Here is a 21,582-nt window from a genome sequence, read left to right on the forward strand (position 1 = left end):
TTAGAAGCAGATCAGAGAAGGTTCATGGGACAAATACCTGGAATAAATGGATTGCCTAATGAGGAAAGGCTACACAGGCCAGTTCTGTATCCTTTAGAGTTTAGAAGAATCAGAGGTGACTTAATTGAAACATGTAAGATCAGCAATTTGCAGGGCAAAACCTTTGAAGGTTTTGAAAAGCATGGAAAAAGCCTAACCAACACAGCTTACCATGGGATGCTTCAATCCAGCAATAGCTAGGCCAATATGCCCTCTTTTGCCTATACATCTTTTTACATAAATTAAACATTAGAACAAATACAAATTGTTTTTGTTAATGACATATAACACGGGCTAGTTGGCTTGAAATTGAGAGTAACTTTAGCATATTTATTAAAACATATAAACATATTCCGTAATGACACGATGAACAATTAAAGACAATATATGTAATTCCAGTAAGTCAAAAATAATCCAAATATTCTGAAAAATGAACAGCTCTTTCTACAGCAGAGTTAAAATTAATTTCATTATTTTAAAATTTCAAAAAGTGTTCAGAAATTCTACTTTGTTCAAGTTCCTGTCTATTCCAGTAAATAGATTTAATTATAATTTTTAAAGTTGTTCCAGGAATATTTTTCAGAAAGTTAGACCTTCTGACATTACTTTTCAAGGGTCTCCTGGCCTACTGGTCAAAACTCCTCCTTCAGCCAATATTGTCAAACAGATTCATTGGTCATCCATTTCACAATGTGGTTCAGCTCCAGCCATAAAGGCACTTTCCATTTCACCAGAATTCTTCAATTTCTTACATCAAAAGTGTAGTTGTCATGAAAGTACCAATGTGTGTCAGGGTTTTATCTTACAGCCCTAACCCATCAAGATCTGGAGTAAATCTGTTGAAACTCGCTTCAGGTCCTTGCAGTCAGAAAAGAGAAGATTCCCATCAAACAATTCACAAGGCTGAAAAACCAAATTCTAGTCCATTGTAGTATCCAGTCCCCAGGGAAGGGAAGGGAAGGAATATAAATATACCTTGAGCAGATAAGAGTCAAAACTCAAACAGGAGGTGAAACGTATGAATGAAACATCATCTTGCATTCAAACATTTTCCTAATGCATAGTCCAACTGTTTCATTTCCAAACTTCTCAATGGTTAGGCACAAGGTCATAAATCACATAAATTATGATTAAAAATAGATGTATTAACTACCAACTTTGAATTGCACCCACTTTTCCAAGCAGTCTGTCAAGTGAGGGGATAAAATAGTATTGCTGCATTGTTTTAGCCAGTCCTATAATACAACTTTCAATTATTCGTCAAATGAAAGGCAACAATAAAAAAATTTCCAACTGTACATTTCACTTTATATTAAGTTGGTGAAGAGCTTACAAGTTCACCATATATACCTGTTCATTTTATATGACTTCTAAAATGTTACATATATACACAAATGAATCAAACAGTAACCTAGAGCACTTCATTCAGGAGCTGTTGTCCTAACTCTTCCAGTGATGCCAAGTTTAATCTCTAAACTGTAAGGCAAGCTGGCGTATAGATCTTCACTGTCTCATCCCAAGCACAGTCTGCAACCTGAAAGCATTACAGACACCAGGAGTTAGCAGATCTCCAGATACTACACAACTAAAAACATTCAATGAAACACCAAATCAGGCCATGAAGATGGCAAAAAACAGAATTCACTATTAGATTGGTTAAAAAAAACTAGAAGAATTAAGTAAAAATTACATTATTGTTTGGAATGCTAAAAGAAATGAAAACAAAACTGAAAAGAAAATCCATTTAATTTCAATCCTTCATGATGCCATGTGTAATGCTCTCTATTGGATTAGCCTATCAATGGAGAAGCAATACTAAGCATTTCAGAACTGATTCCTCATTGCATTATAATTTGTTTGAATTCGTGTATTGCTGGACATCGGAGTGCATCTGGGAAAATTAACAAACAGTGAAATTCATAGCTAATCTTGGAGGAACTGTTGGGTGAAGTTCACAGCACAGAATCAGGTAAGTTAATTGTTGTTTTAAGTCTGCAGTAGTGGGTACAGTGGATTCATTCTTGATGATTTTTTTTTGGAGATAAGTCTCTTGATTAAACTTAAAATATAAGCCATGGCTATTAATTTAACCTGGGGCAGTGTTTGTAGAGGAATAAGACGGTGTTATTTTCTGGGTCTGTAGATTGTGAAGGAGCAAAAATGGCCTTTGCAGTGATATGTACTTCTTGTCAGATGTGGGAGTTCAAAGAGAGTTTAAGGGTACTGCGGATTATATCTGCCATAAATGCTGTTGGATGCAAATCTTATCAGATCGAGTGGATCGGTTGGAGAGACAAATAGAAGCGACGAGGAATTTACAACAGCTACAGTATGTGATGGATGGCAATTATAGAAAGGGGGGAAAGTCTCAGATACAGTCACATAGATGGGTTAACTCCAGGAAGGGTAAGAGAGGTAGGCAGCTAGAGCAGGAGTCTTTTGTGGATATACCCATTTCAAACAGGTATGCTGTTTTGGAAAATGAAGGGGGTGATGGATTCTCAGGGGAACATAGCACAAACAGCCAAGTTTCTGGTATTGAGACTGGCTCTAATGCAACGAGGGGTACGACGGCTTCCAAGAGATCAATTGTGTTCGGGGATTCTGTAGTCTGAGGTACAGACAGACGTTTCTGTGGCCAGCAGAGGAAAAGCGGAATAGTGTGTTGTTTCCCTGGTGCCAGGATCAAGGATGTCTCAGAGAGGGTGCAGAATGTTCTCACGGGGGAGAGGGGCCAGCAAGAGGTCATTGTCCACATTGGCACCAATGATATAGGAAGGGAAAAGGTTGAGATTCTGAAGGGAGATTACAGAGAGTTAGGCAGAAATTTAAAAAGGAGGTCCTCAAGAGTAGTAATATCTGGATTACTCTCAGTGCTACGAGCTAGTGAGGGCAGGAATAGGAGGATAGAGTAGATGAACGCATGGCTGAGGAGCTGGTGTATGGGGGAAGGATTCACATTTTTGGATCATTGGAATCTCTTTTGGGGTAGAAGTGACCTGTACAAGAAGGACGGATTGCACCTAAATTGGAAGGGGACTAATATACTGGCAGGGAAATTTGCCAGAACTGCTTGGGAGGATTTAAACTAGTAAGGTGGGGGGGCAGGACCCAGGAAGATAGTGAGGAAAGAGATCAATCTGAGACTGGTACAGTTGGGAACAGAAGTGAGTCAAACAATCAGGGCAGGCAGGGACAACGTAGGGCTAATAAATTAAACTGCATTTATTTCAATGCAAGGGGCCTAACAGGGAAGGCAGATGAACTCAGGGCATGGTTAGGAACATGGGACTGGGATATCATAGCAATTACGGAAACATGGCTCAGGGATGGGCAGGACTGGCAGCTGAATGTTCCAGGATACAAATACTACAGGAAGGAGAGAAAGGGAGGCAAAAGAGGAGGGGGAGTGGCATTTTTGATAAGGGATAGCATTACAGCTATGCTAAGGGAGGATATTCCCGGAAATACATCCAGGGAAGTTATTTGGGTGGAACTGAGAAATAAGAAAGGGATGATCACCTTATTGGGATTGTATTATAGACCCCCCGACAGTCAGAGGGAAATTGAGAAACAAACTTGGAAGGAGATCTCAGCGATCTGTAAGAATAATAGGGTGGTTATGGTAGGGGATTTTAACTTTCCAAACATCAACTAGGACTGCCATAGTGTTAAAGGTTTAGATGGAGAGGAATTTCTTAAGTGTGTACAAGACAATTTTCTGATTCAGTATGCGATGTACCGACTAGAGAAGGTGCAAAACTTGACCTACTCTTGGGAAATAAGGCAGGGCAGTTGACTGAGGTGTCAGTGGGGGAGCACTTTGAGGCCAGTGACATAATTCTATTCGTTTTAAAATAATGATAGAAAAGGATAGACCAGATCTAAAAGTTGAAGTTCTAAATTGGAGAAAGGCCAATTTTGAAGGTATTAGGCAAGAACTTTCAAAAGCTGATTGGAGCCAGATGTTCGCAGGTAAAGGGATGGCTGGAAAATGGGAATCCTTCAGAAATGAGATAACAAGAATCCAGAGAAAGTATATTCCTGTCAGGGTGAAAGGGAAGGCTGGTAACTATAGGGAATGCTGGATGACTAAAGAAATTGAGGGTGTGGTTAAGAAAAAGAAGGAAGCATATGTCAGGTACAGACAGGATAGATCACGTGAATCCTTAGAAACGTATAAAGAAAGTAGGAGTATACTTAAGAGGGAAATCAGGAGGGCAAAATGGGGACATGAGATAGCTTTGGCAAATAGAATTAAGGAGAATCCAAAGGGGTTTTACAAATATATTAAGGACAAAATGGTAACTAGGGAGAGAATAGGGCCCCTCAAAGATCAGCAAGGCAGCCTTTATGTGGAGCCACAGAAAATGGGGGAGATACTAAATGAATATTTTGCATCAGTATTTACTGTGGAAAAGGATATGGAAGATATAGACTGTAGGGAAATAGATGGTGACATCTTGCAAAATGTCCAAATTACAGAGGAGGAAGTGCTGGATGTCTTGAAACGGTTAAAGGTGGATAAATCCCCAGGACCTGATCAGGTGTTCCTGAGAACTCTGTGGGAAGCTAGAGAAGTGATTACTGGGCCTCTTGCTAAGATATTTGTTTCATCGATAGTCACAGGTAAGGTGCCGGAAGACTAGAAGTTGGCAAACGTGGTGCCACTGTTTAAGAAGGGTGGTAAGGACAAGCCAGGGAACTATAGACCAGTGAGCCTGACCTCCGTGGTGGGCAAGTTGTTGAAGGGAATCCTGAGGGACATGATGTACATGTATTTGGAAAGGCAAGGACTGATTCGGGATAGTTAACATGGCTTTGTGCGTGGGAAATCATGTCTCACAAACTTGATTGAGTTTTTTGATGAAATAACAAAGAAGATTGATGAGGGCAGAGTAGTAGATGTGATCTATATGGACTTCAGTAAGGCATTCAACAAGGTTCCCCATAGGAGATTGATTAGCAAGGTTAGATCTCATGGAATACAGGGAGGACTAGCCATTTGGATACAGAACTGGCTCAAAGGTAGAAGACAGAGGGTGGTGGTGGAGGATTGTTTTTCAGACTGGAGGCCTGTGACCAGTGGAGTGCCACAAGGATCGGTGCTGGGCCCTCTACTTTTTGTCATTTACATAAATGATTTGGATGCAAGCATAAGAGGTACAGTTAATAAGTTTGCAGATGACACCAAAATTGGAGGTGTAGTGGACAGCGAAGAGGGTTAGAGTTGAAAACGTGTTTCTGGAAAAGCGCAGCAGTTGACATTTTCAGCTCTGATCTCCAGCATCTGCAGTCCTCACTTTCTCCAGCGAAGAGGGTTACCTCAGATTACAACAGGATCTTGACCAGATGGGCCAATGGGCTGAGAAGTGGCAGATAGAGTTTAATTCAGATAAATGCGAGGTGCTGCATTTTGGGAAAGCAAATATTAGCAGGACTTATACACTTAATGGTATGGTCCTGGGGAGTGTTGCTGAACAAAGAGACCTTGGAGGCCAGGCTCATAGCTCCTTGAAAGTGGAGTCGCAGGTAGATAGGATAGTGAAGGAGGCGTTTGGTATGCTTTCCTTTATTGGTCAGAATATTGAGTACAGGAGTTGGGAGGTCATGTTGTGGCTGTATAGGACATTGGTTAGGCCACTGTTGGAATATTGCCCGTAATTCTGGTCTCCTTCCTATCAGAAAGATGTTGTGAAACTGGAAAGGGTTCAGAAAAGGATGTTGCCAGGTTTGGAGGATCTGAGCTACAGGGAGAGGCTGAACAGGCTGGGGCTGTTTTCCCTGAAGCGTCGGAGGCTGAGGGGTGACCTTATAGAGGTTTACAAAATTATGAGGGGCATGGATAGGATAAATAGGCAAAGTCTTTTCCCTGGGATGGGGGAGTCCAGAACTAGAGGGCATAGGTTTAGGGCGAGAGGGGAAAGATATAAAAGAGACCTAAGGGGCAACTTTTTCACGCAAAGGGTGATACGTGTATGGAATGAGCTGCCAGAGGATGTGGTGGAGGCTGGTACAATTGCAACATTTAAGAGGCATTTAGATGGGTATATGAATAGGAAATGATATGGGCCGGGTGCTGGCAGGTGGGACTAGATTGGGTTGGGATATCTGGTCGGCATGGACGGGTTGGAACGAGGGGTCTGTTTCCATGCTGTACATCTCTATGACTCTATATGACTTATACACATAATGAATTGAAAAAATCTGATGCATCAGGCTGCCCTCAGTAAAAGATAAATTGGAGGGATGTGTAAACAATCCTTGGGATCAGTGTAGATTGAGCAGATAGATCTCAAATCAAATTTAACATGAAAATTGTAAGGTGACACATTTTGAGAGGTAGAATTGCAAAGATTGCTTTTTTTGGTGGTGGTGAAATGCACTAGACATAGAAACACAGAAACTTAGGGCTTGCTACCAGAATCTTTAAAAGTACGAGTGCTCAATTAATGAAGCTGAAAAAAAAATTGATTGGATCACAAATTTTCTAAAGGATAATTTTATATAGAAGATAAAAACAGAATGCTAAATCAATGCACATCCATGAGTAGATTATAAGACAGAATTGGGGTTTATGGCATCTTACTTTTGGAATGAGTCAAGAGCGTGAACATGGTGCATAAAAGATACACTGAGCAGATATAAGAGATTAGAAACTTTGGTTATGAGCAAAGACTAAATAAATTGTGCAAACAGGATTAAGAGGAGACTGGATGGAAATGCTCTCCATTCTTGCTGTTGAAACTCTGCCCTCTAAAGTCTATAATTCTGAAGAACTTCCAAGGCAACTTATGTTTAAAACAGTTTGTCAGACTCTTGGGTCTGACTAAAATGTAAACGATCTTTCCTTGCTAAGGGTGAAGTGGCAAGCCTTTGTTTTAATGGTAGAACTCTTACCTCAAAGTTCGAGGGTGCGGGATTGAAATCCCAATTTCAAACAGTCACTGTGAACAGAGACTAAAATACTGGCTCAGCAGCACGTTTATCCTTACATGGGTTATGGGAGCTCTATAATCTGATTAAACATCTTATCAGCTAATATAAAAATATTAGGAAGGAATGATTATTAGCCTGCTCATCCTGCTGCTACTGCACTGTATTTCTACAGCAAGAGTGAATATATCCAAGATTGTCCCTCTTACATGGGGGCAAGTTTCATCAGTCTGCTCCCTGGTTACTGCATCATATTTCAACATTGTATTCCTGCAGAGAACTAACTTTAATCACCCCAACAGAAGCAATTTTCTCTATTCTATCACAGGATGTGGGCATCGTTGGCAAGGCTAACGTTTCTCGTCAATCCCTAATTACACTTGAAGTGAATGGCTTCCCATTTCAGAGGACAGTTAGTATAAGTCTGGAATTAGATAAGGATGGGAGATATTCCAGCCACCGCCACCCCTGCCAATAGGTAATTAATATTTTATCACCAAAGCGGATTTTGCCTCATCTTCACAATAGCTTTGGTTACTATAATTTCTAATCCAACAAGTTTTTTACATTTACTTGAGAATGAGAGGAGCATAAATATTGTATACACTTCTGAATTAAGTTCCTTGAAGTCCAAATATTTACGCAGTCTAATCAAGTCTCTTGTTCAGATGTGAAGAAACTGGATACACCGAGATGCTGATGCCCCTCTTAAATGTTTGCTCAGATGAATGCTCAAGTTGGAACATGTTAAATGTCTGATTTAAGTTCAATCAACTAATTTTCATTCTGCCAGAGAGTAGGCTTTCAATAAACTGACTCAATCTTACAACCATCTCCCTCTCATCATAAAAACCTTACAAATAAGCAAATTTTTAAAAAAAACAAAATAACTGCATCCTTTCATTAGTTGCATTCTTCATTAGTTTCCTGACTGTATTGCAGCAGCTCACTACCCTTTTGCCTGCTTTTTTAGACTGAATGAAATACAGGCGATGAAATCTAACCACCCACGCTTTCTTAATCACTTTTGTTCATTTTGATAAGTCTCAAGTGAATGTTGCCAACTGTAAGATCTCCATTAATTCATTAAGGCACTACATCTGATCCATTAACTGATTAAATTCTGATTCCATGGCTGCTGTCTCCAATTCATCACCGCACTTTAGCATCAGCCACAAGGGACCTTTCACAGCACCCTTGAGACAATCTATAAATCAAGCATCGATTAAAGCAATAAATCATTAACTTTTATTTCTTCCTGGTTAAACAAGAGAGTTGGTGTACAGGTAGAAGTGTTATTTCTGCTTTCAGTGCATGAAAAGACCAATTTTCCAACTAAGCATGAAAATCTTATGTAATCCCTATTCACGTACAACTGATAAAACAAAATCAACAGTATAGCTGCACTTTCTTTATAGCAACAGTGTTACTCTTTTGCATTCAGTCATATTTCACCTGTCAAGTACATACACTGGCCTGACACCTATTCATATCTTTGTATTCATTGTGATCCAGTTGAGATGAAGCATGGCTGATTATTGTCGTGCACCTGCTCTAAACTGAACAGATTGTTTATTTCAAGCATTCCCTTTTAAAAAGCTCATATGGTTATCAGTCAGAAAAATGCTATTGACAAACACACTACAAAAGGATCCTTTTCTTGGCCAGGTGGTTTTGCTTCTCTTCTGAAGGGTCTTACTGCGTTGCCTAAATAGAAATTTTTCACAAGAGCCCAGTTGGCAAATGCTGGCAGGTTGTTTGATTGTGGCATGCACCACAGTCAAATACAATAGTTTTTTCTTGCTTATTTTCCTGCAGAAGTTGATGAATGATGTCCAGAGTAGAAACCAGGGCTCATTCCTCTACCAATTCAATATGCTACTCCAACTGAGGTTGGTTATCTCATCACCAGCTAAAAATCAAGCCTTCAACTGTTCTGGTCTGCATGGCATTGTGCCACATCAGGCAGTGCAATTACCGTTAAGCTGATGAAGCAACTAACAATATTTCACAACAAAACAGCTTCTCTTAGCAAAAAAAGCTTTGATGGTTTTTCAGTAAATCAAACTTGCAAGAGCAGCCTCTGCAGCAAGACATTTAATTAATTTTATCCCCTGTTGTTTTATGTTGATGACACTAATTAGGCAAAATCTGAAGAACATTACAGTTAGCTGTGGAGTACTAGAAGGGGAAGCTAGAATAAAATAGCTGCTTGATAGCATTTCACAATGTGATTTTCCTAAGCATTCCTGGTCTGTTATTTGTTCCAAACCATGGATCTGGTACATGTTTATAGCTTTTGTATTAACTCATTTCAATCAACTGTGGAAATAGTTAGTCACATACCTGACCGGGAATATGCAAGCTGAAATCAAGGCCGCATACAAATTCTGTATGGTGTTCCACTGTTTCAAGAACTGAATCAGGCTTGGAAACATCCCAAAACCTATGAAGGAAAGCAAACAAATGCAATTAAAGTAATTGAATGGATGTAAAATTGCAGTTTAATGTTATGATACAGTACTCCAATGAAGAATCTGACCTATGCAATACTAATTCTTCCAGTATTAAAGCTCCAACTGGTATAGATACCCAAAGGAGGCATACATGTACAAAAGAACCAAGTACTTCAGTTTGGCGAAGAAAATAAATAGTACAGTACTTTAAGTATTTCAAAGTAATGTAGCAATTAACAAAATAGTTTGTTTAGCAAAAATTTCATTGAAGTTAAAACCAAAAGGACTGTGGCTGCTGCAACTTAAAGACAAAAATTGCTGGAAAAGTTCAGCAGGTCTTGCAGCTTCAATGGAGAGAAATCAAAGTTAATGTTTCAGGACGAGTGACCCTTTCTCAGACCCTATATCAAATTACTTCTGCTATTTAACATCGATCTAGCCTCACATTACACCTTCACAAGTGGTCACTCCTACCTATATTATCACAGACAGATGGGTTTGTGATACATAGGTTGGTGAAAACAGGGCAAAATGTGTTGTACCTTCCTACTGATTTGCTCATTACCTATCACAGGCCCAATCTGACAGGGCTCAGGCTGCAGCCAGCTTGGTCAGTGATAGTACAACCGAACCACTCTTAGCAATGATCTTGAAGTACCTCACACAGGTTCCACTCTGTGCCTTTGGTGCGTTTTCCAAGTAATGAAAAGTGATTCATCAGTCGAGGGAGCGCAGTGGGCTATGAGGCATCCATGCCCATATTTGACCTGATGCTATGGGACTTCATGGGTCCACAGCAAATGTTGAGGACTCCCAGGGCAACAACCTCTCAACTGCACACCATTGTGTCACTGCCCTTTGCTGCGTTGGGACTGGACTAACCAAGAATGGTGACGGAGAAGGCTGAGACATTGGATTTAAGATACAATTCAATATGTATAACTGTATTAGGTTGTTGCTTGATCATTTTGTGGGGTTGGCATAAGTCCCCAAACACTGGTGTGGACTGCCTTGAAGAGTTGACAGTAAAGGGTATCCATTTGACATTTTTGGTGCCTTGGTTGATGCTGGGTGGTCCTTCCTTTATTATCCAGTTTGTGACTAAATAGTACATTCTGCTTTGAGCTTTTCTGAACCAAAGACTGGAAGTTCAAAATCTTGACTCATCGCTAAGATTCATGACGACTTTTCTTTCCCTGTTTGCATTTGGCTAATTTACTTTCTTTTTCTCTTTGATTCATTTACATTATATACCAGATGGATAAGCACTTTTTTTCAATTCTGCTAAGTACAAAAGTATATGGTGCACTTTCTTACATGGACCAGATCCAAAAAAAAACAATTTGCTTTACAGAGTGGGACAGGTAGCTTTGTCACAGCTCCCTGAATGAAGACTGAATAAATGGTAGATATCCGAGCACCTGTCATCACTGAAATTTGAAAGTTCAATGGTTAAGGACTTACATGCATTTACCATCCGACTACAATCCTCATCAATTTGTGTGGATTCTTGCCCCTTTGGCCTCATTACATTTTATCATATAATCTGACATTAAGAATTAAAAATATATAGTCTGATTGATGAAGTTACTTTATAATGGGGGCGGTTGTGTTGTGGGGGGCAAGGGTGGCAGTGGGGTGAGAGAGTAAACTTATCAATAAGTGGGGATGGTGATAGTCTTGGAAGAGAGGTATGTGGGCTATTGTGTTAGGGCAGTAGGTTAGCAGGACAGGGAATGCTGGGAGTGTGGTGTCAGTGGCGAGTTGGGGATATCAGTTGTACAGTTACCCAGGAGTCAGAGCAGGTTTTATTCCCTCCAGGTGCTTCTGGGTAACTAGTCATGCAAGTGAGTCACAACCCTCCAATGTCTAAATAACTGGGTGTTGTAGACTTTCTCAGAGAGTTCCAGATTCTATCTACAGCACATGGACTGTAGTGGTTCAAGGAGGCAGCTCACTACCACATTCTCAACCAGCATTGCCCGTCTTCCATGAGTGAATTAAAAAAAGGTGGAGGAAAATTGCCCATCAGAAATTAAATGTCCTGGACAATTCCTAAGTACCCGGTATATCGGGAATTCCAAGAGGTGCCACTGCTCCAATCCCCACAATCAACACGTTGGGAGTTTCCATTCATCAGTAACTCAGTTGGACTTTACCAGGTAAATGCAGAGGCTACAACAGCAGGTCAGAGGCTAGGAATCCTGCAGCACGTAACTCGCCTCTTGACTCCCCAAAGCCTGTCCATCATCTGTAAGGCACAAGTCAGGAATTTGATGGAATATTCCCCACTTGCCTGGATGGGCGCAGATCCAACAACACTCAAGCAGCTTAACACCATCCAGAACAAAACAGCCTACTTGGTTGACACCACATATGCTAACACTCATTCCTTCCATTACTAATGCTCACTAGCAGCAGTGTGCACCCTCTACAAGATGCAGACATTCACCAGCGATCCTCAGACAGATCTCTGAAGTCTACAATCACTTCTCTCTAGAAGTATAAGAGCCACAGATACATAGGAACACAACCTGCAAGCTCCCACTCACCATCCTGACTTGAAATTATCTCGCTTTCTTCACAGTCACTAGGTCAAAATCCTGGATTTTCCTTCCTCAGGGCGTTGAAGGTCTACCTACAGAACATGGATTGCAGCGATTCAAGAAGGTAGCTCACTACCACCATCTCAAGGACAATTAGGGATGGACAGTAAATGCTGGCGAGCCAGCGATGCCCATGTTTTACGAATGAAGAATAAAAACAAAACGACCAGCTTCTATTCAGAAGATTTAGGTTGACATCTTTTATTCAAAGCACTAGCAAGGGTAGTAAAATGCAGCAGCAAAACAAAATGTGGTTCCAGATGGTCCACAGCAAGTCTAATTATCGCATCAGAAATCTGAGTAACTCAGAAGCCAATAACCTCCAAGGTGAAAGTGAGGACTGCAGATGTTGGAGATTAGAGTCCAGAGTGTGGTGCTGGAAAAGCACAGCAGATCAGGCAACATCGCAGGAGCAGGAAAATTGTGTTTTGGGCAAAAGCCCTGGCTGGCCAGCGTTTACTGTCCATCCCTAATTGACCTTGCAAAGGCAGTAGTGAGTTACCTTCTTGAATCGCAATCCATGTACTTAGGTAGATCCTCAATGTCCTGAGGAAGGGTCACTCCAACTGAAATGTTAACTCTGATTTCTCTTCACTAATGCTACCAAACCTGCGGATCTTTTTCAGCCATTTCTGTTTTTGTTTCTGATTTATATCCCTGATGAAGGGCTTTTGCCCGATTGTCGGTTTTCCTGCTCCTCGGATGCTGCTTGACCTGCAGTGCTTTTCCAGCACCATACTCTCGCCAATAATCTCCAACCTGGCACAGAGTTCTGCCTCGGCCTCTGAGGAAGGGTCACTCCAACTGAAACACTAACTCTGATTTCTCTTCACGGATGCTGCCAGACATGCTGAGCTTTTCCAGCAATTTCTGTTTTTGTTTCTGATTTACAGCATCTGCATTCTTTTGTGCTTTTCTCTTGACAGAATCTTGCCTGTCAGCACATGCTGAATTACAGTGATATTGTACCCTGTCACTCAGATCCATTTGTGAAATGCTACCCAGAAAAGTATTTTCCAGATACTTGCAAGCCATCCGGAAGGTGAAATTAACTAAGTTTTGCTTTGCATCCTCTACTTGAGCCATTGGAGTACAATCCTCTGATCAAGAATCAAGGAGTGATATTAGATTAGATTAGATTCCCTACAGTGTGGAAACAGGCCCTTCAGCCCAACAAGTCCATACCAACCCTCTGAAGAGTAATCCACCCAGACCCACTTCCCTCTGACTAATGCACCTAACACTACGGGCAATTTTGCATGGCCAATTCACCTGACCTGCACATCTTTGGACTGTGGGAGGAAACCGGAGCACCCAGAGGAAATCCACGCAGACACGGGGAGAGTGTGCAAATTCCACACAAACATTTGCCCGAGGCTGGAATCGAACGTGGGACCCTGGTGCTGTGAGGGAGCAGTGCTAACTACTGATCCACCATGCCGCCCTATGATGTGATATGGCCTAGAAGGAAGCCATTCAGCTCATTACACTTACATTAATCCATTTGAGACATATTACTTTACTCCTAGTCCTGTTCTTTCAGAATAAATTTTACATTGTTATTTCCTTAAGTACACCTACATCTTTTGATTTTTCATTTTCAAATATTTATCCATCCCCCCCCTTTTTAAAATCTATTGTAAATTTATGCCACTTTCAGTGCCTGACTCAACGATCAATGAAAATTATTAAGAGACGGATAGAAGTTAAACCTCTAACTGGAGGTCATTCAGTAAGCAGGAAATAAAGTAGAGACTTTGAAAATGAAGATAAAGATTATGAAATCAATGCACTGCAGTGGAATGGAGATTGGTAATGCTGAGAATGACAAATGGGATTGACTATTTGGAAGAGAGGAACTAAGTCCTGAATTTTGGATTGACTGATGTTCCTAAAAACAGGGCAAGGCAGATGTTGAGTGGAATCAAAAAATCAATCAATGTTGAACTATAATTGCATAAAAACATGTAATTTATTAACATTGATTTTTCATCAATTCTATTGTCTGTATTTAGAATTCGACAGGAAAGTGGATGAGAACAGAATAGATAGGGAGAAACTACTGCCACTCTTTAAAGGGTCAAGAATGCGAAGGCACAGATTTAAAGTGATTTGAAAAGAAGCAAATGCATTGCGAAAAAAGTCTTTTCCACACAGCAATTAGATAGGCTCTGGAATGCAGTGCCTGAAAGTGTCGTGGAGGCAGGATCAGTCAGGGAATTCAAGAATGCATTAAGTAATTATTTGAATATAAACAAATTCAGAGATACAGAGGAAAGGCAGAAGAATGGCACTAAGTAGAGCAGGTGCACACCTGATGGGCTGAATGGTCTCTTTCCATTCCACAACAATTCTGTGATCCTGGTCAATCAACTCGAATCCTTTCCTATATATTGGTTTCTATTTTGAAGCAGAATAGCCAAAACCCTCCACTGTAACACAGAATTTCTCATACTTTTGATCTGTGCACTGTCGGCATCAGTTCTTTGATTTGCAGGGTAATAATTATACATATCTGTTTGAGTTTCTGGAAAATGGGAGGCAGGAGGTTAGCAAGGCAGGTATTTAAATTATTTAAGCTCAATAATTTATACACTCCATGGATAAGGTTTTGTTGATGGAGGAACTGAAGAAGGGCAGTAGTGGGAAATAATGTGGAGATAGAGATCAATGATCTTGGTGATACTTCCAGAAGAAAATAAGATAAATGTACATTTAAGTAAAGTTCTTCACGCTCTCGGAGAAGCGCATCTGAATGAAATACCATCCGTACAGAAGCATTTGGGGGACAGCCATCAAAATAACATCAGATTTAGAATAGTCCTGGAAAATGGCAAATAATCAAGCTTAAAATAATTTAACTGCAAGAGGGGTAACTTCAGTGAGTTGAAAAGAGATCTGACCCAGGATTGTAAAGTAGGAAATTTATGCTAAATCTAGATTGAACCTTGATTCGAACATACTTAGTAATATGCAATGTAGCTCTGATGACCGCTGTATTTAGGGTGGTTCAGCGGTTAGCACTGCTGCCTCACAGCACCAGGAACCAGAGTTCGATTCCAACCTCCAGTCTGTGTGGGTCTCCTCCCACAATCCGAGGCAGGTTAGCTGAATTGGCTGCTAAATTGCCTCATAGTATTCAGGGATGTGCAGGCTAGGTGGATTAGCCATGGGAAATGCAGGTTTAAAGGGACAGGGTAGGGGGTTGGGGGTGCATGGGATCTCTTAGGACAGCTGGTATGGGCTCAATTGGCCAAAGGCCTGCTTCCACTCTGTAGGAATTCTATGATTCTTTAAAGTGGTCCTATCAAATACACTAGGTCAGCAATGATGCTCAGTTTGGGTTCTGCCAGGACCACTCAGCTCCAAATCTCATTCCAGTCTTGGTCCAAACACAAATTGAGCTCCAGAGGGGAGGTGAGTGTGAGTGATATCAAGTTTGCATTTAACTGAGTGAGATATTAAGCAGCCTTAGTAAAACTGGAGACAATGGGTATTGGTGTGGTACCTCAGTGTAGTGTAGCAGACCCAACCATCTTCAGCTGCTCATCAATGACTTTCCCTTCATTACAACACCAGAAATAGAGATGTTTGCTGATGACCGCAAAATGATTGGTACCATTCACAACTTAAGTATTGAAGCAATCCATGCCCATACACAAGGTATCAACAACATTCAGGCTTGGGATGTTAACTGACAAATAAAAATAATGCCATATAAGTGCCAGGCAATAACCATTTATAACAAGAAAGAAAGAGAAAGTGAGTACAAGAAAGAACCCAATTATTTTTTAATCCTTCATTATCAACATCACTGGAGTTACTATTGACCAGAATTTAAACAGTACCAGCCATATAAATATGGTGGCTAAAAAAGGTCAGAGGTTAGGCTTTTTCATTCACTGGATGACGGATTTCGCTGGCTATAGCTCACATTTAGTGTCCATCGTTGCTATGGTCTGGAGTCACATGTAGGACAGACCAGGTAAGGATGGCACTTTCCTTATCTAAAGGACATTAGTGAACCATTTGGGTTTTACTGACAATCGATTTATGGTCAGGATTAGAATCCAGACTTTTATTGATAGACAGACAGACACAGACAGACAGACAGACACACACACACACGCACACACAAAATCACTATCATCTTCTCAAGGCAATTAGGGATGGACAACAAACACTGACCAAGCCAGAGGAGATCACATCAGATACCCACAACCTCTGGGTGAAAATACTTTTCTTGAAATCCCTTCTAAACGTCACATTCCTTACCATCAAACTGTGCCTCTTGGTTTTTTTTAACCCTCTATCAAGGGAAAACATTCTCCTTATCTATCATGTCTCTGCCCCTCAGAACTTTGTATACCTCAGTCAAGTTCCCTTCCTGATGATGAGGCTCTTGCCCAAAACATCGATTCTCTTGGTCCTCCAATGCTGCCTGACCTGCTGTGCTTTCCCAGCACCACACTCTCGACTCTGATCTCCAGCATCTGCAGTCCTCACTTTTTTCTAGGTTTCCCTTCAGCCTTTTCTGCTCTAAAGACGACAACACCAGCCTATCCACTGTCTCTTAATAAAGCTGAATCACTCCAATCCAGACAACATCCAGATGAATCTATTCTACACACACTCACGCAATCATATAAGTCCTAGAATATGGTGATAAGAACTGCACACAGCTCTCCAGCTATGGCTGACTAATTTTAGATTTGGCTGCATCCCTAACCTCCTTGCTTTTGAATTCAATGCGTTGACTAATAAAGGCAAATATCCCATAAGTCTTTTTAACCACTTTATCCACATCCGATGAGAGAAGGAGAAGGGAATTGAGGTTGTGATAATAGATTTAAGAGGAAAGTTAGGTGAAAGCTCAAGCAGATCATAAATGTCAGCATGAATAGGTTAGGCTGAATGGTCTATTGGTACACTGGAAATTCCATGTCATATCTACCACTTATAAACAGTAGTCATTGTGTTATTTTGACAGAAATTGGGATAAGTAGAGAGGACAAGCTAAAGGTACAGAAAATAGAATCCTTATATTTTCCCCTGTTTCTTCCTTCAGTATTGCCACAGCCTAACTGACCCACCAAGATCTATTAGATAAGAAACACCCGATCCAGAATTGACAAATCATGATTCTCTCTTTACAATGGTACCAAGTCTTGGTACACCCCACCTCTGCCAAGGGAAATTGAAAGACAATTTGAATTTTTATTAATTGGAGTTTGTTTAAACAAAGTTTAAGTGATCCTTATGGCAAATATTTAGTCTGCTTGCTCATTCATTGTCACCATCAAATATGATACAGTTACTCATTAAATGAATATATGAAATGAAAAAAAGTGACCAACGTACATATTCAGAAAATTATGCCACAATGTCCCTGTTAATTACATAGCATATAATGTGGGCTAACAAACCAAGTTGACTTTCCTTTTCTTTTTATTCCTGATCATTTCTGGACACAGCAAAGATACACAGCAAACAAAGATAACAGCAACAGACTTCACACATCTCCCTGAAGTGTAGTCACTATACTATACTCGCTCAGAAATTCAGTATATTTTACATTTTGATTATAATGCAAGTATAATTCTGCCTATGTAATAAATTCTGAAGTTTATTTAGGTCATCATAGTCAACTTGAAAATTACTTTATTGGTAAATTTTAAATGTAGTATTTATAGCATCAAGCTAAATATACTACTGAAGTGACTAGTAACTGAGCTGGTAACTAAATCATTTTGCATTCAATGTCTTCAATGCAGTATGTTTACATTTCTGAGTAACCAAGAGTGCACTGGAAACAATATTCTCTTGGTTGAAAATTAATTCTGGTAAAATACACTGTTGTTTCATTAGTGTTTGTTAGAATTGGAGAGAGCACAATGAGTCTGCAGCATTAAAAATGAGAAGAAAAACTCCTCCATATTATCCCTTACAGGTTGATATAGCTTGACAACAATGCTGAGGAAATCCTCATCAGAGAGAATATCCAAAACTAAAAATCAAAATGCTGATGTGAATTTTCCATAAAACATACGGGTTGCACTTGTTCTAAAGAATGAAGATCATGATTGGGGAATGTCTGCAATATAAAGAGTGCCAGACATTATGTTTTGCACTCTAAAGCTATTGGTTTTGCATTGGTAGACCAATAGAATTGTAACTCTAGTCATGTGGTCAAATCTGTGGCTTAAATCCCTTTTACAATGGAAATAGTTCAGTCCTACAAATTTGTCTTCAATTTGGAAGCTTTGTTTTGGAAACATCTTGGTAATTCTATGCAATATTCAACATGTTACCCCACTATCTAGCTGATTTGGATTTTTTTTAATCTTTACATTAGTGCACAACATGACATGAGGTGCAACTTATATTAACACCTCTTCCTTAAAGTAAAGAGGAAGGATGCTAGAACACTGAGCAGAACTATATGTGCCCCCTTCTTAAAGCATTCAATGTTTTGCCATGAAAGCGATTGGGGCCAGAGAATTCCACAGGCTCATCACTCTCTGGGAGAACATAGAACATAGAAGAATACAGCGCAGTACAGGCCCTTTGGCCCTCGATGTTGCGCCGATCCAGGCCCACCTAAACTACACTAGCCCACTATCCTCCATATGCCTATCCAATGCACGTTTAAATGCCCATAATGAAGGAGAGTCCACCACTGCTACTGGCAGAGCATTCCATGAACTCATGACTCGCTGAGTAAAGAATCTACCCCTAACATCTGTCCTATACCTACCCCCCCTTAATTTAAAGCTATGCCCCCTTGTAATAGCTGACTCCATATGTGGAAAAAGATTCTCACTGTCGACCCTATCTAAACCCCTCCACATCTCAGTCCTAAATGGAATAATCTATTTCCTTAGACTGTGACCCCTGAGTCTGGACTCCCCTTCCATTTCTCCAGACAATGGAAGATCAATGCCAAGACCGTGCAGAAGTCCCAAAGTGCTAGCTGCATGGGAATTACTTAGGAAGTTGAAACATCTGATAGTCAATTACCCAGTCTGGAATTCTCCAAGAAAGTTGAAGTTAAAGTCAGAAACTTTGGAGGGTTCCAAATGACGTTAGTGAACAGTTAGTGTGGAAACATCAGTCTAACTCTTGGATAAATATAAAAATCACTCAATCCACAGCCACTCTTACTCACATCACTTGTTTTCCCTACCCACTGCGAACATCCTCCGGATCCCACCACCATCACCCCCAAACTTCTGAACCTGACCCACTGCAAAATTGCTCAATTTGAACACCTGACTGCCCCTCTTTCAGACCCAATACCTCTCTGCTCTAGCTTAGGACCAAACCTAATAACTCTCTTACCTCCTGGCTGTTGGACACAATCCCCTCTCCCCTCAACCCACAACTAGGCCTGACTCACCACAGACCCAATTCTCCTGACCCCAACCAAACCTACCAAATTCATGGGCCATCAGATCCCCAAGATCATTCCCTTAGCCCAGATATGGGCTGACCACCCCTTAATGCCCCTCCATTAAGCTGACCACTCACTATTGAGCTGACCCATTACCTGCCATCTCAGCCAACTGGCATCCCAACCCCCTCACCCAGCTGGCAGTATATCACTCCACCTACCAATTCATTCGCTATACCACTTACCGTAAACACTTTAAGTGTTACAAAGATAGGAAAGTATAACTCATTTTCATTTTAAGAAGTTCATTGGCCTGCCTTTGCTACAATTCATATTAAAAGACGCACGCATTAAAAAAGACACTTTTTAAAAATGATATTTTACATCAAGGCAGGTGTCTAGAGGCTGGATGACCTCTTTCTTATATTTCAGACGTTTCTGGCAGTGCTTTATTCACACTGAATTAGGTTGAAGCAGACAAACATTTTTTTCATGTAAGGGATATGGATATTGCCAGCAAGGCCAGCATGTGTTATCTATCCTTTATTTCCCTTCAACTGATTGATTCTGTGGAACATTACAGAGGACAGTTCGGAGTCACGTGCTCTGGAGTCACATGAAGGCCAGACCAAAAAAGGTCAGTAGAAAGACAGTAGTCCCCTAACAGACACCAGCAAACTAGAAGGGCTTTTACAACAGTTGACAATGGTTGCATGGATGCCATTTGACTAGCTATTTTTTTAAAATTCCAGATATTTTATTGTATTCAAATTTCACCCTTTGCCATGGTGGGATTTGAACCAATGTCCCCAGAACATTAGCTTAAGTATGGAGTTTTCGACAACAAAAAGTTAGGGTCAAGCCAAAGCTGACATCATTACAAATTTCAGTCTGTCTGGTGATACTAAAACAAGATGTTCCTGTACAGTCAAACCTATCCTCTTAATACCTCTTTAATAAACTCATCCTTAACTGCAATAGGGTTTGCAAAGAGTTTGATTGCCAAGTACAACATCTTCCATAACATTGCACTCAGGGCTTATTTAAACAGAACAAAACTCTGAAAAATTTGACAAAGATTCACCTGCACTTCATCCAACCTTATCTATTGCATCCATTGCTCCCAATGTGGTCTCCTCGAAACTGGAGAGACCAGACGCAGACTCAGAGATCGGTTCACAGAGCATCTGAGCTCTGCACGCATCAACTAACTCAAACTTTTGGTTGCTTTCTATTTTAACTCCCCTTCCCATTCCCACTCTCCTAGCGACATGCCCATTCTTGGCCTCCTCCACTATCAGAGTGAGGTCAAACCCAAAATGGAGGAACAACACCTGACATTTCATTTGGGCAACTCAATGCCTCAATGTAGACTTCACCAGCCTCAAAATCCTTCCACCCCAGCCCTCCTCCATATCTGATCTGCCCATCTTCCTACTCACCTATCCACTCCACCCTTCCCACTGACCAATCACAATAACCCCCTATTTGCATCCACCTATCACCATCCCACCTACTCTTCCTCTAGACCCACTCCTTTCCCTCTATATTCCTCCCATCTCTAGTCCTGACAAAGGGTTTCAGCACAAAACGTTGACTTTCCTGCTCCTCGGATGCTGTCTGACCTGCTGTGCTTTTCCAACTTCACATCTATTGACTCTGAAAAATGAAACTATTTGTGTTTCATTTGTTTCCAACTTTCACTTTAAAAATGAATCCGCTTAAATGTTGTAATTATAATGTTGTTACTAGATCTCAAGAGTGCATTTTGGCTTGAAAACTTTCGAAGAAATTCAAAATAATTGAATGATATAAAGGATTTTGATTTTATAACTTAATTTAATAAACGAATCAATTAGGCTGGCTTACAGTCACCAGAGAAATTTTAACAAGCTTCAGTAAAGAACAATGAATCATGTCAGTTTGATTGGCACTCTAACGACACAATTATTTTAAGCATTTTAAAGAAAGTTCAAATCATGGAAAACGTAATCAGCTAATATAATTCAGTATACTTTGGGTGGCTCTTAATGATAGCCCATATTGATTTTCTTTATTAATGCAGTATGGTTGTACATCACAAGGAAGGCATACTGATGAAATGGCAACAATTCAGATTTTGCATTGCAGCAGGAACAGTTCTTCATTCCAT

At 40.4% G+C, this 21,582-nt stretch overlaps 1 protein-coding gene across 1 annotated transcript in view; it reads right to left on the minus strand.

The window, feature by feature from the left end:
• Nucleotides 1-348: 348 nt before the first annotated feature.
• Nucleotides 349-21,582, minus strand: part of pex7 (peroxisomal biogenesis factor 7) — a 91,083-nt gene continuing 69,849 nt past the window's right edge. Inside the window, exons 9-10 of the mRNA XM_043685974.2 lie at nt 9,322-9,421; nt 349-1,573 (exon numbers count right to left, since the gene is read on the minus strand). Coding sequence (XP_043541909.1) covers nt 1,511-1,573; nt 9,322-9,421 — 163 coding nt within the window. The 3' untranslated portion in view covers nt 349-1,510. The remainder of the gene's footprint in view (nt 1,574-9,321; nt 9,422-21,582) is intronic.

Source organism: Chiloscyllium plagiosum, unplaced genomic scaffold, assembly GCF_037043375.1.
Source record: "Chiloscyllium plagiosum isolate Xiang-an unplaced genomic scaffold, Cpla_swu_hap1 HiC_scaffold_3, whole genome shotgun sequence".
Taxonomy (NCBI): domain Eukaryota; kingdom Metazoa; phylum Chordata; class Chondrichthyes; order Orectolobiformes; family Hemiscylliidae; genus Chiloscyllium; species Chiloscyllium plagiosum.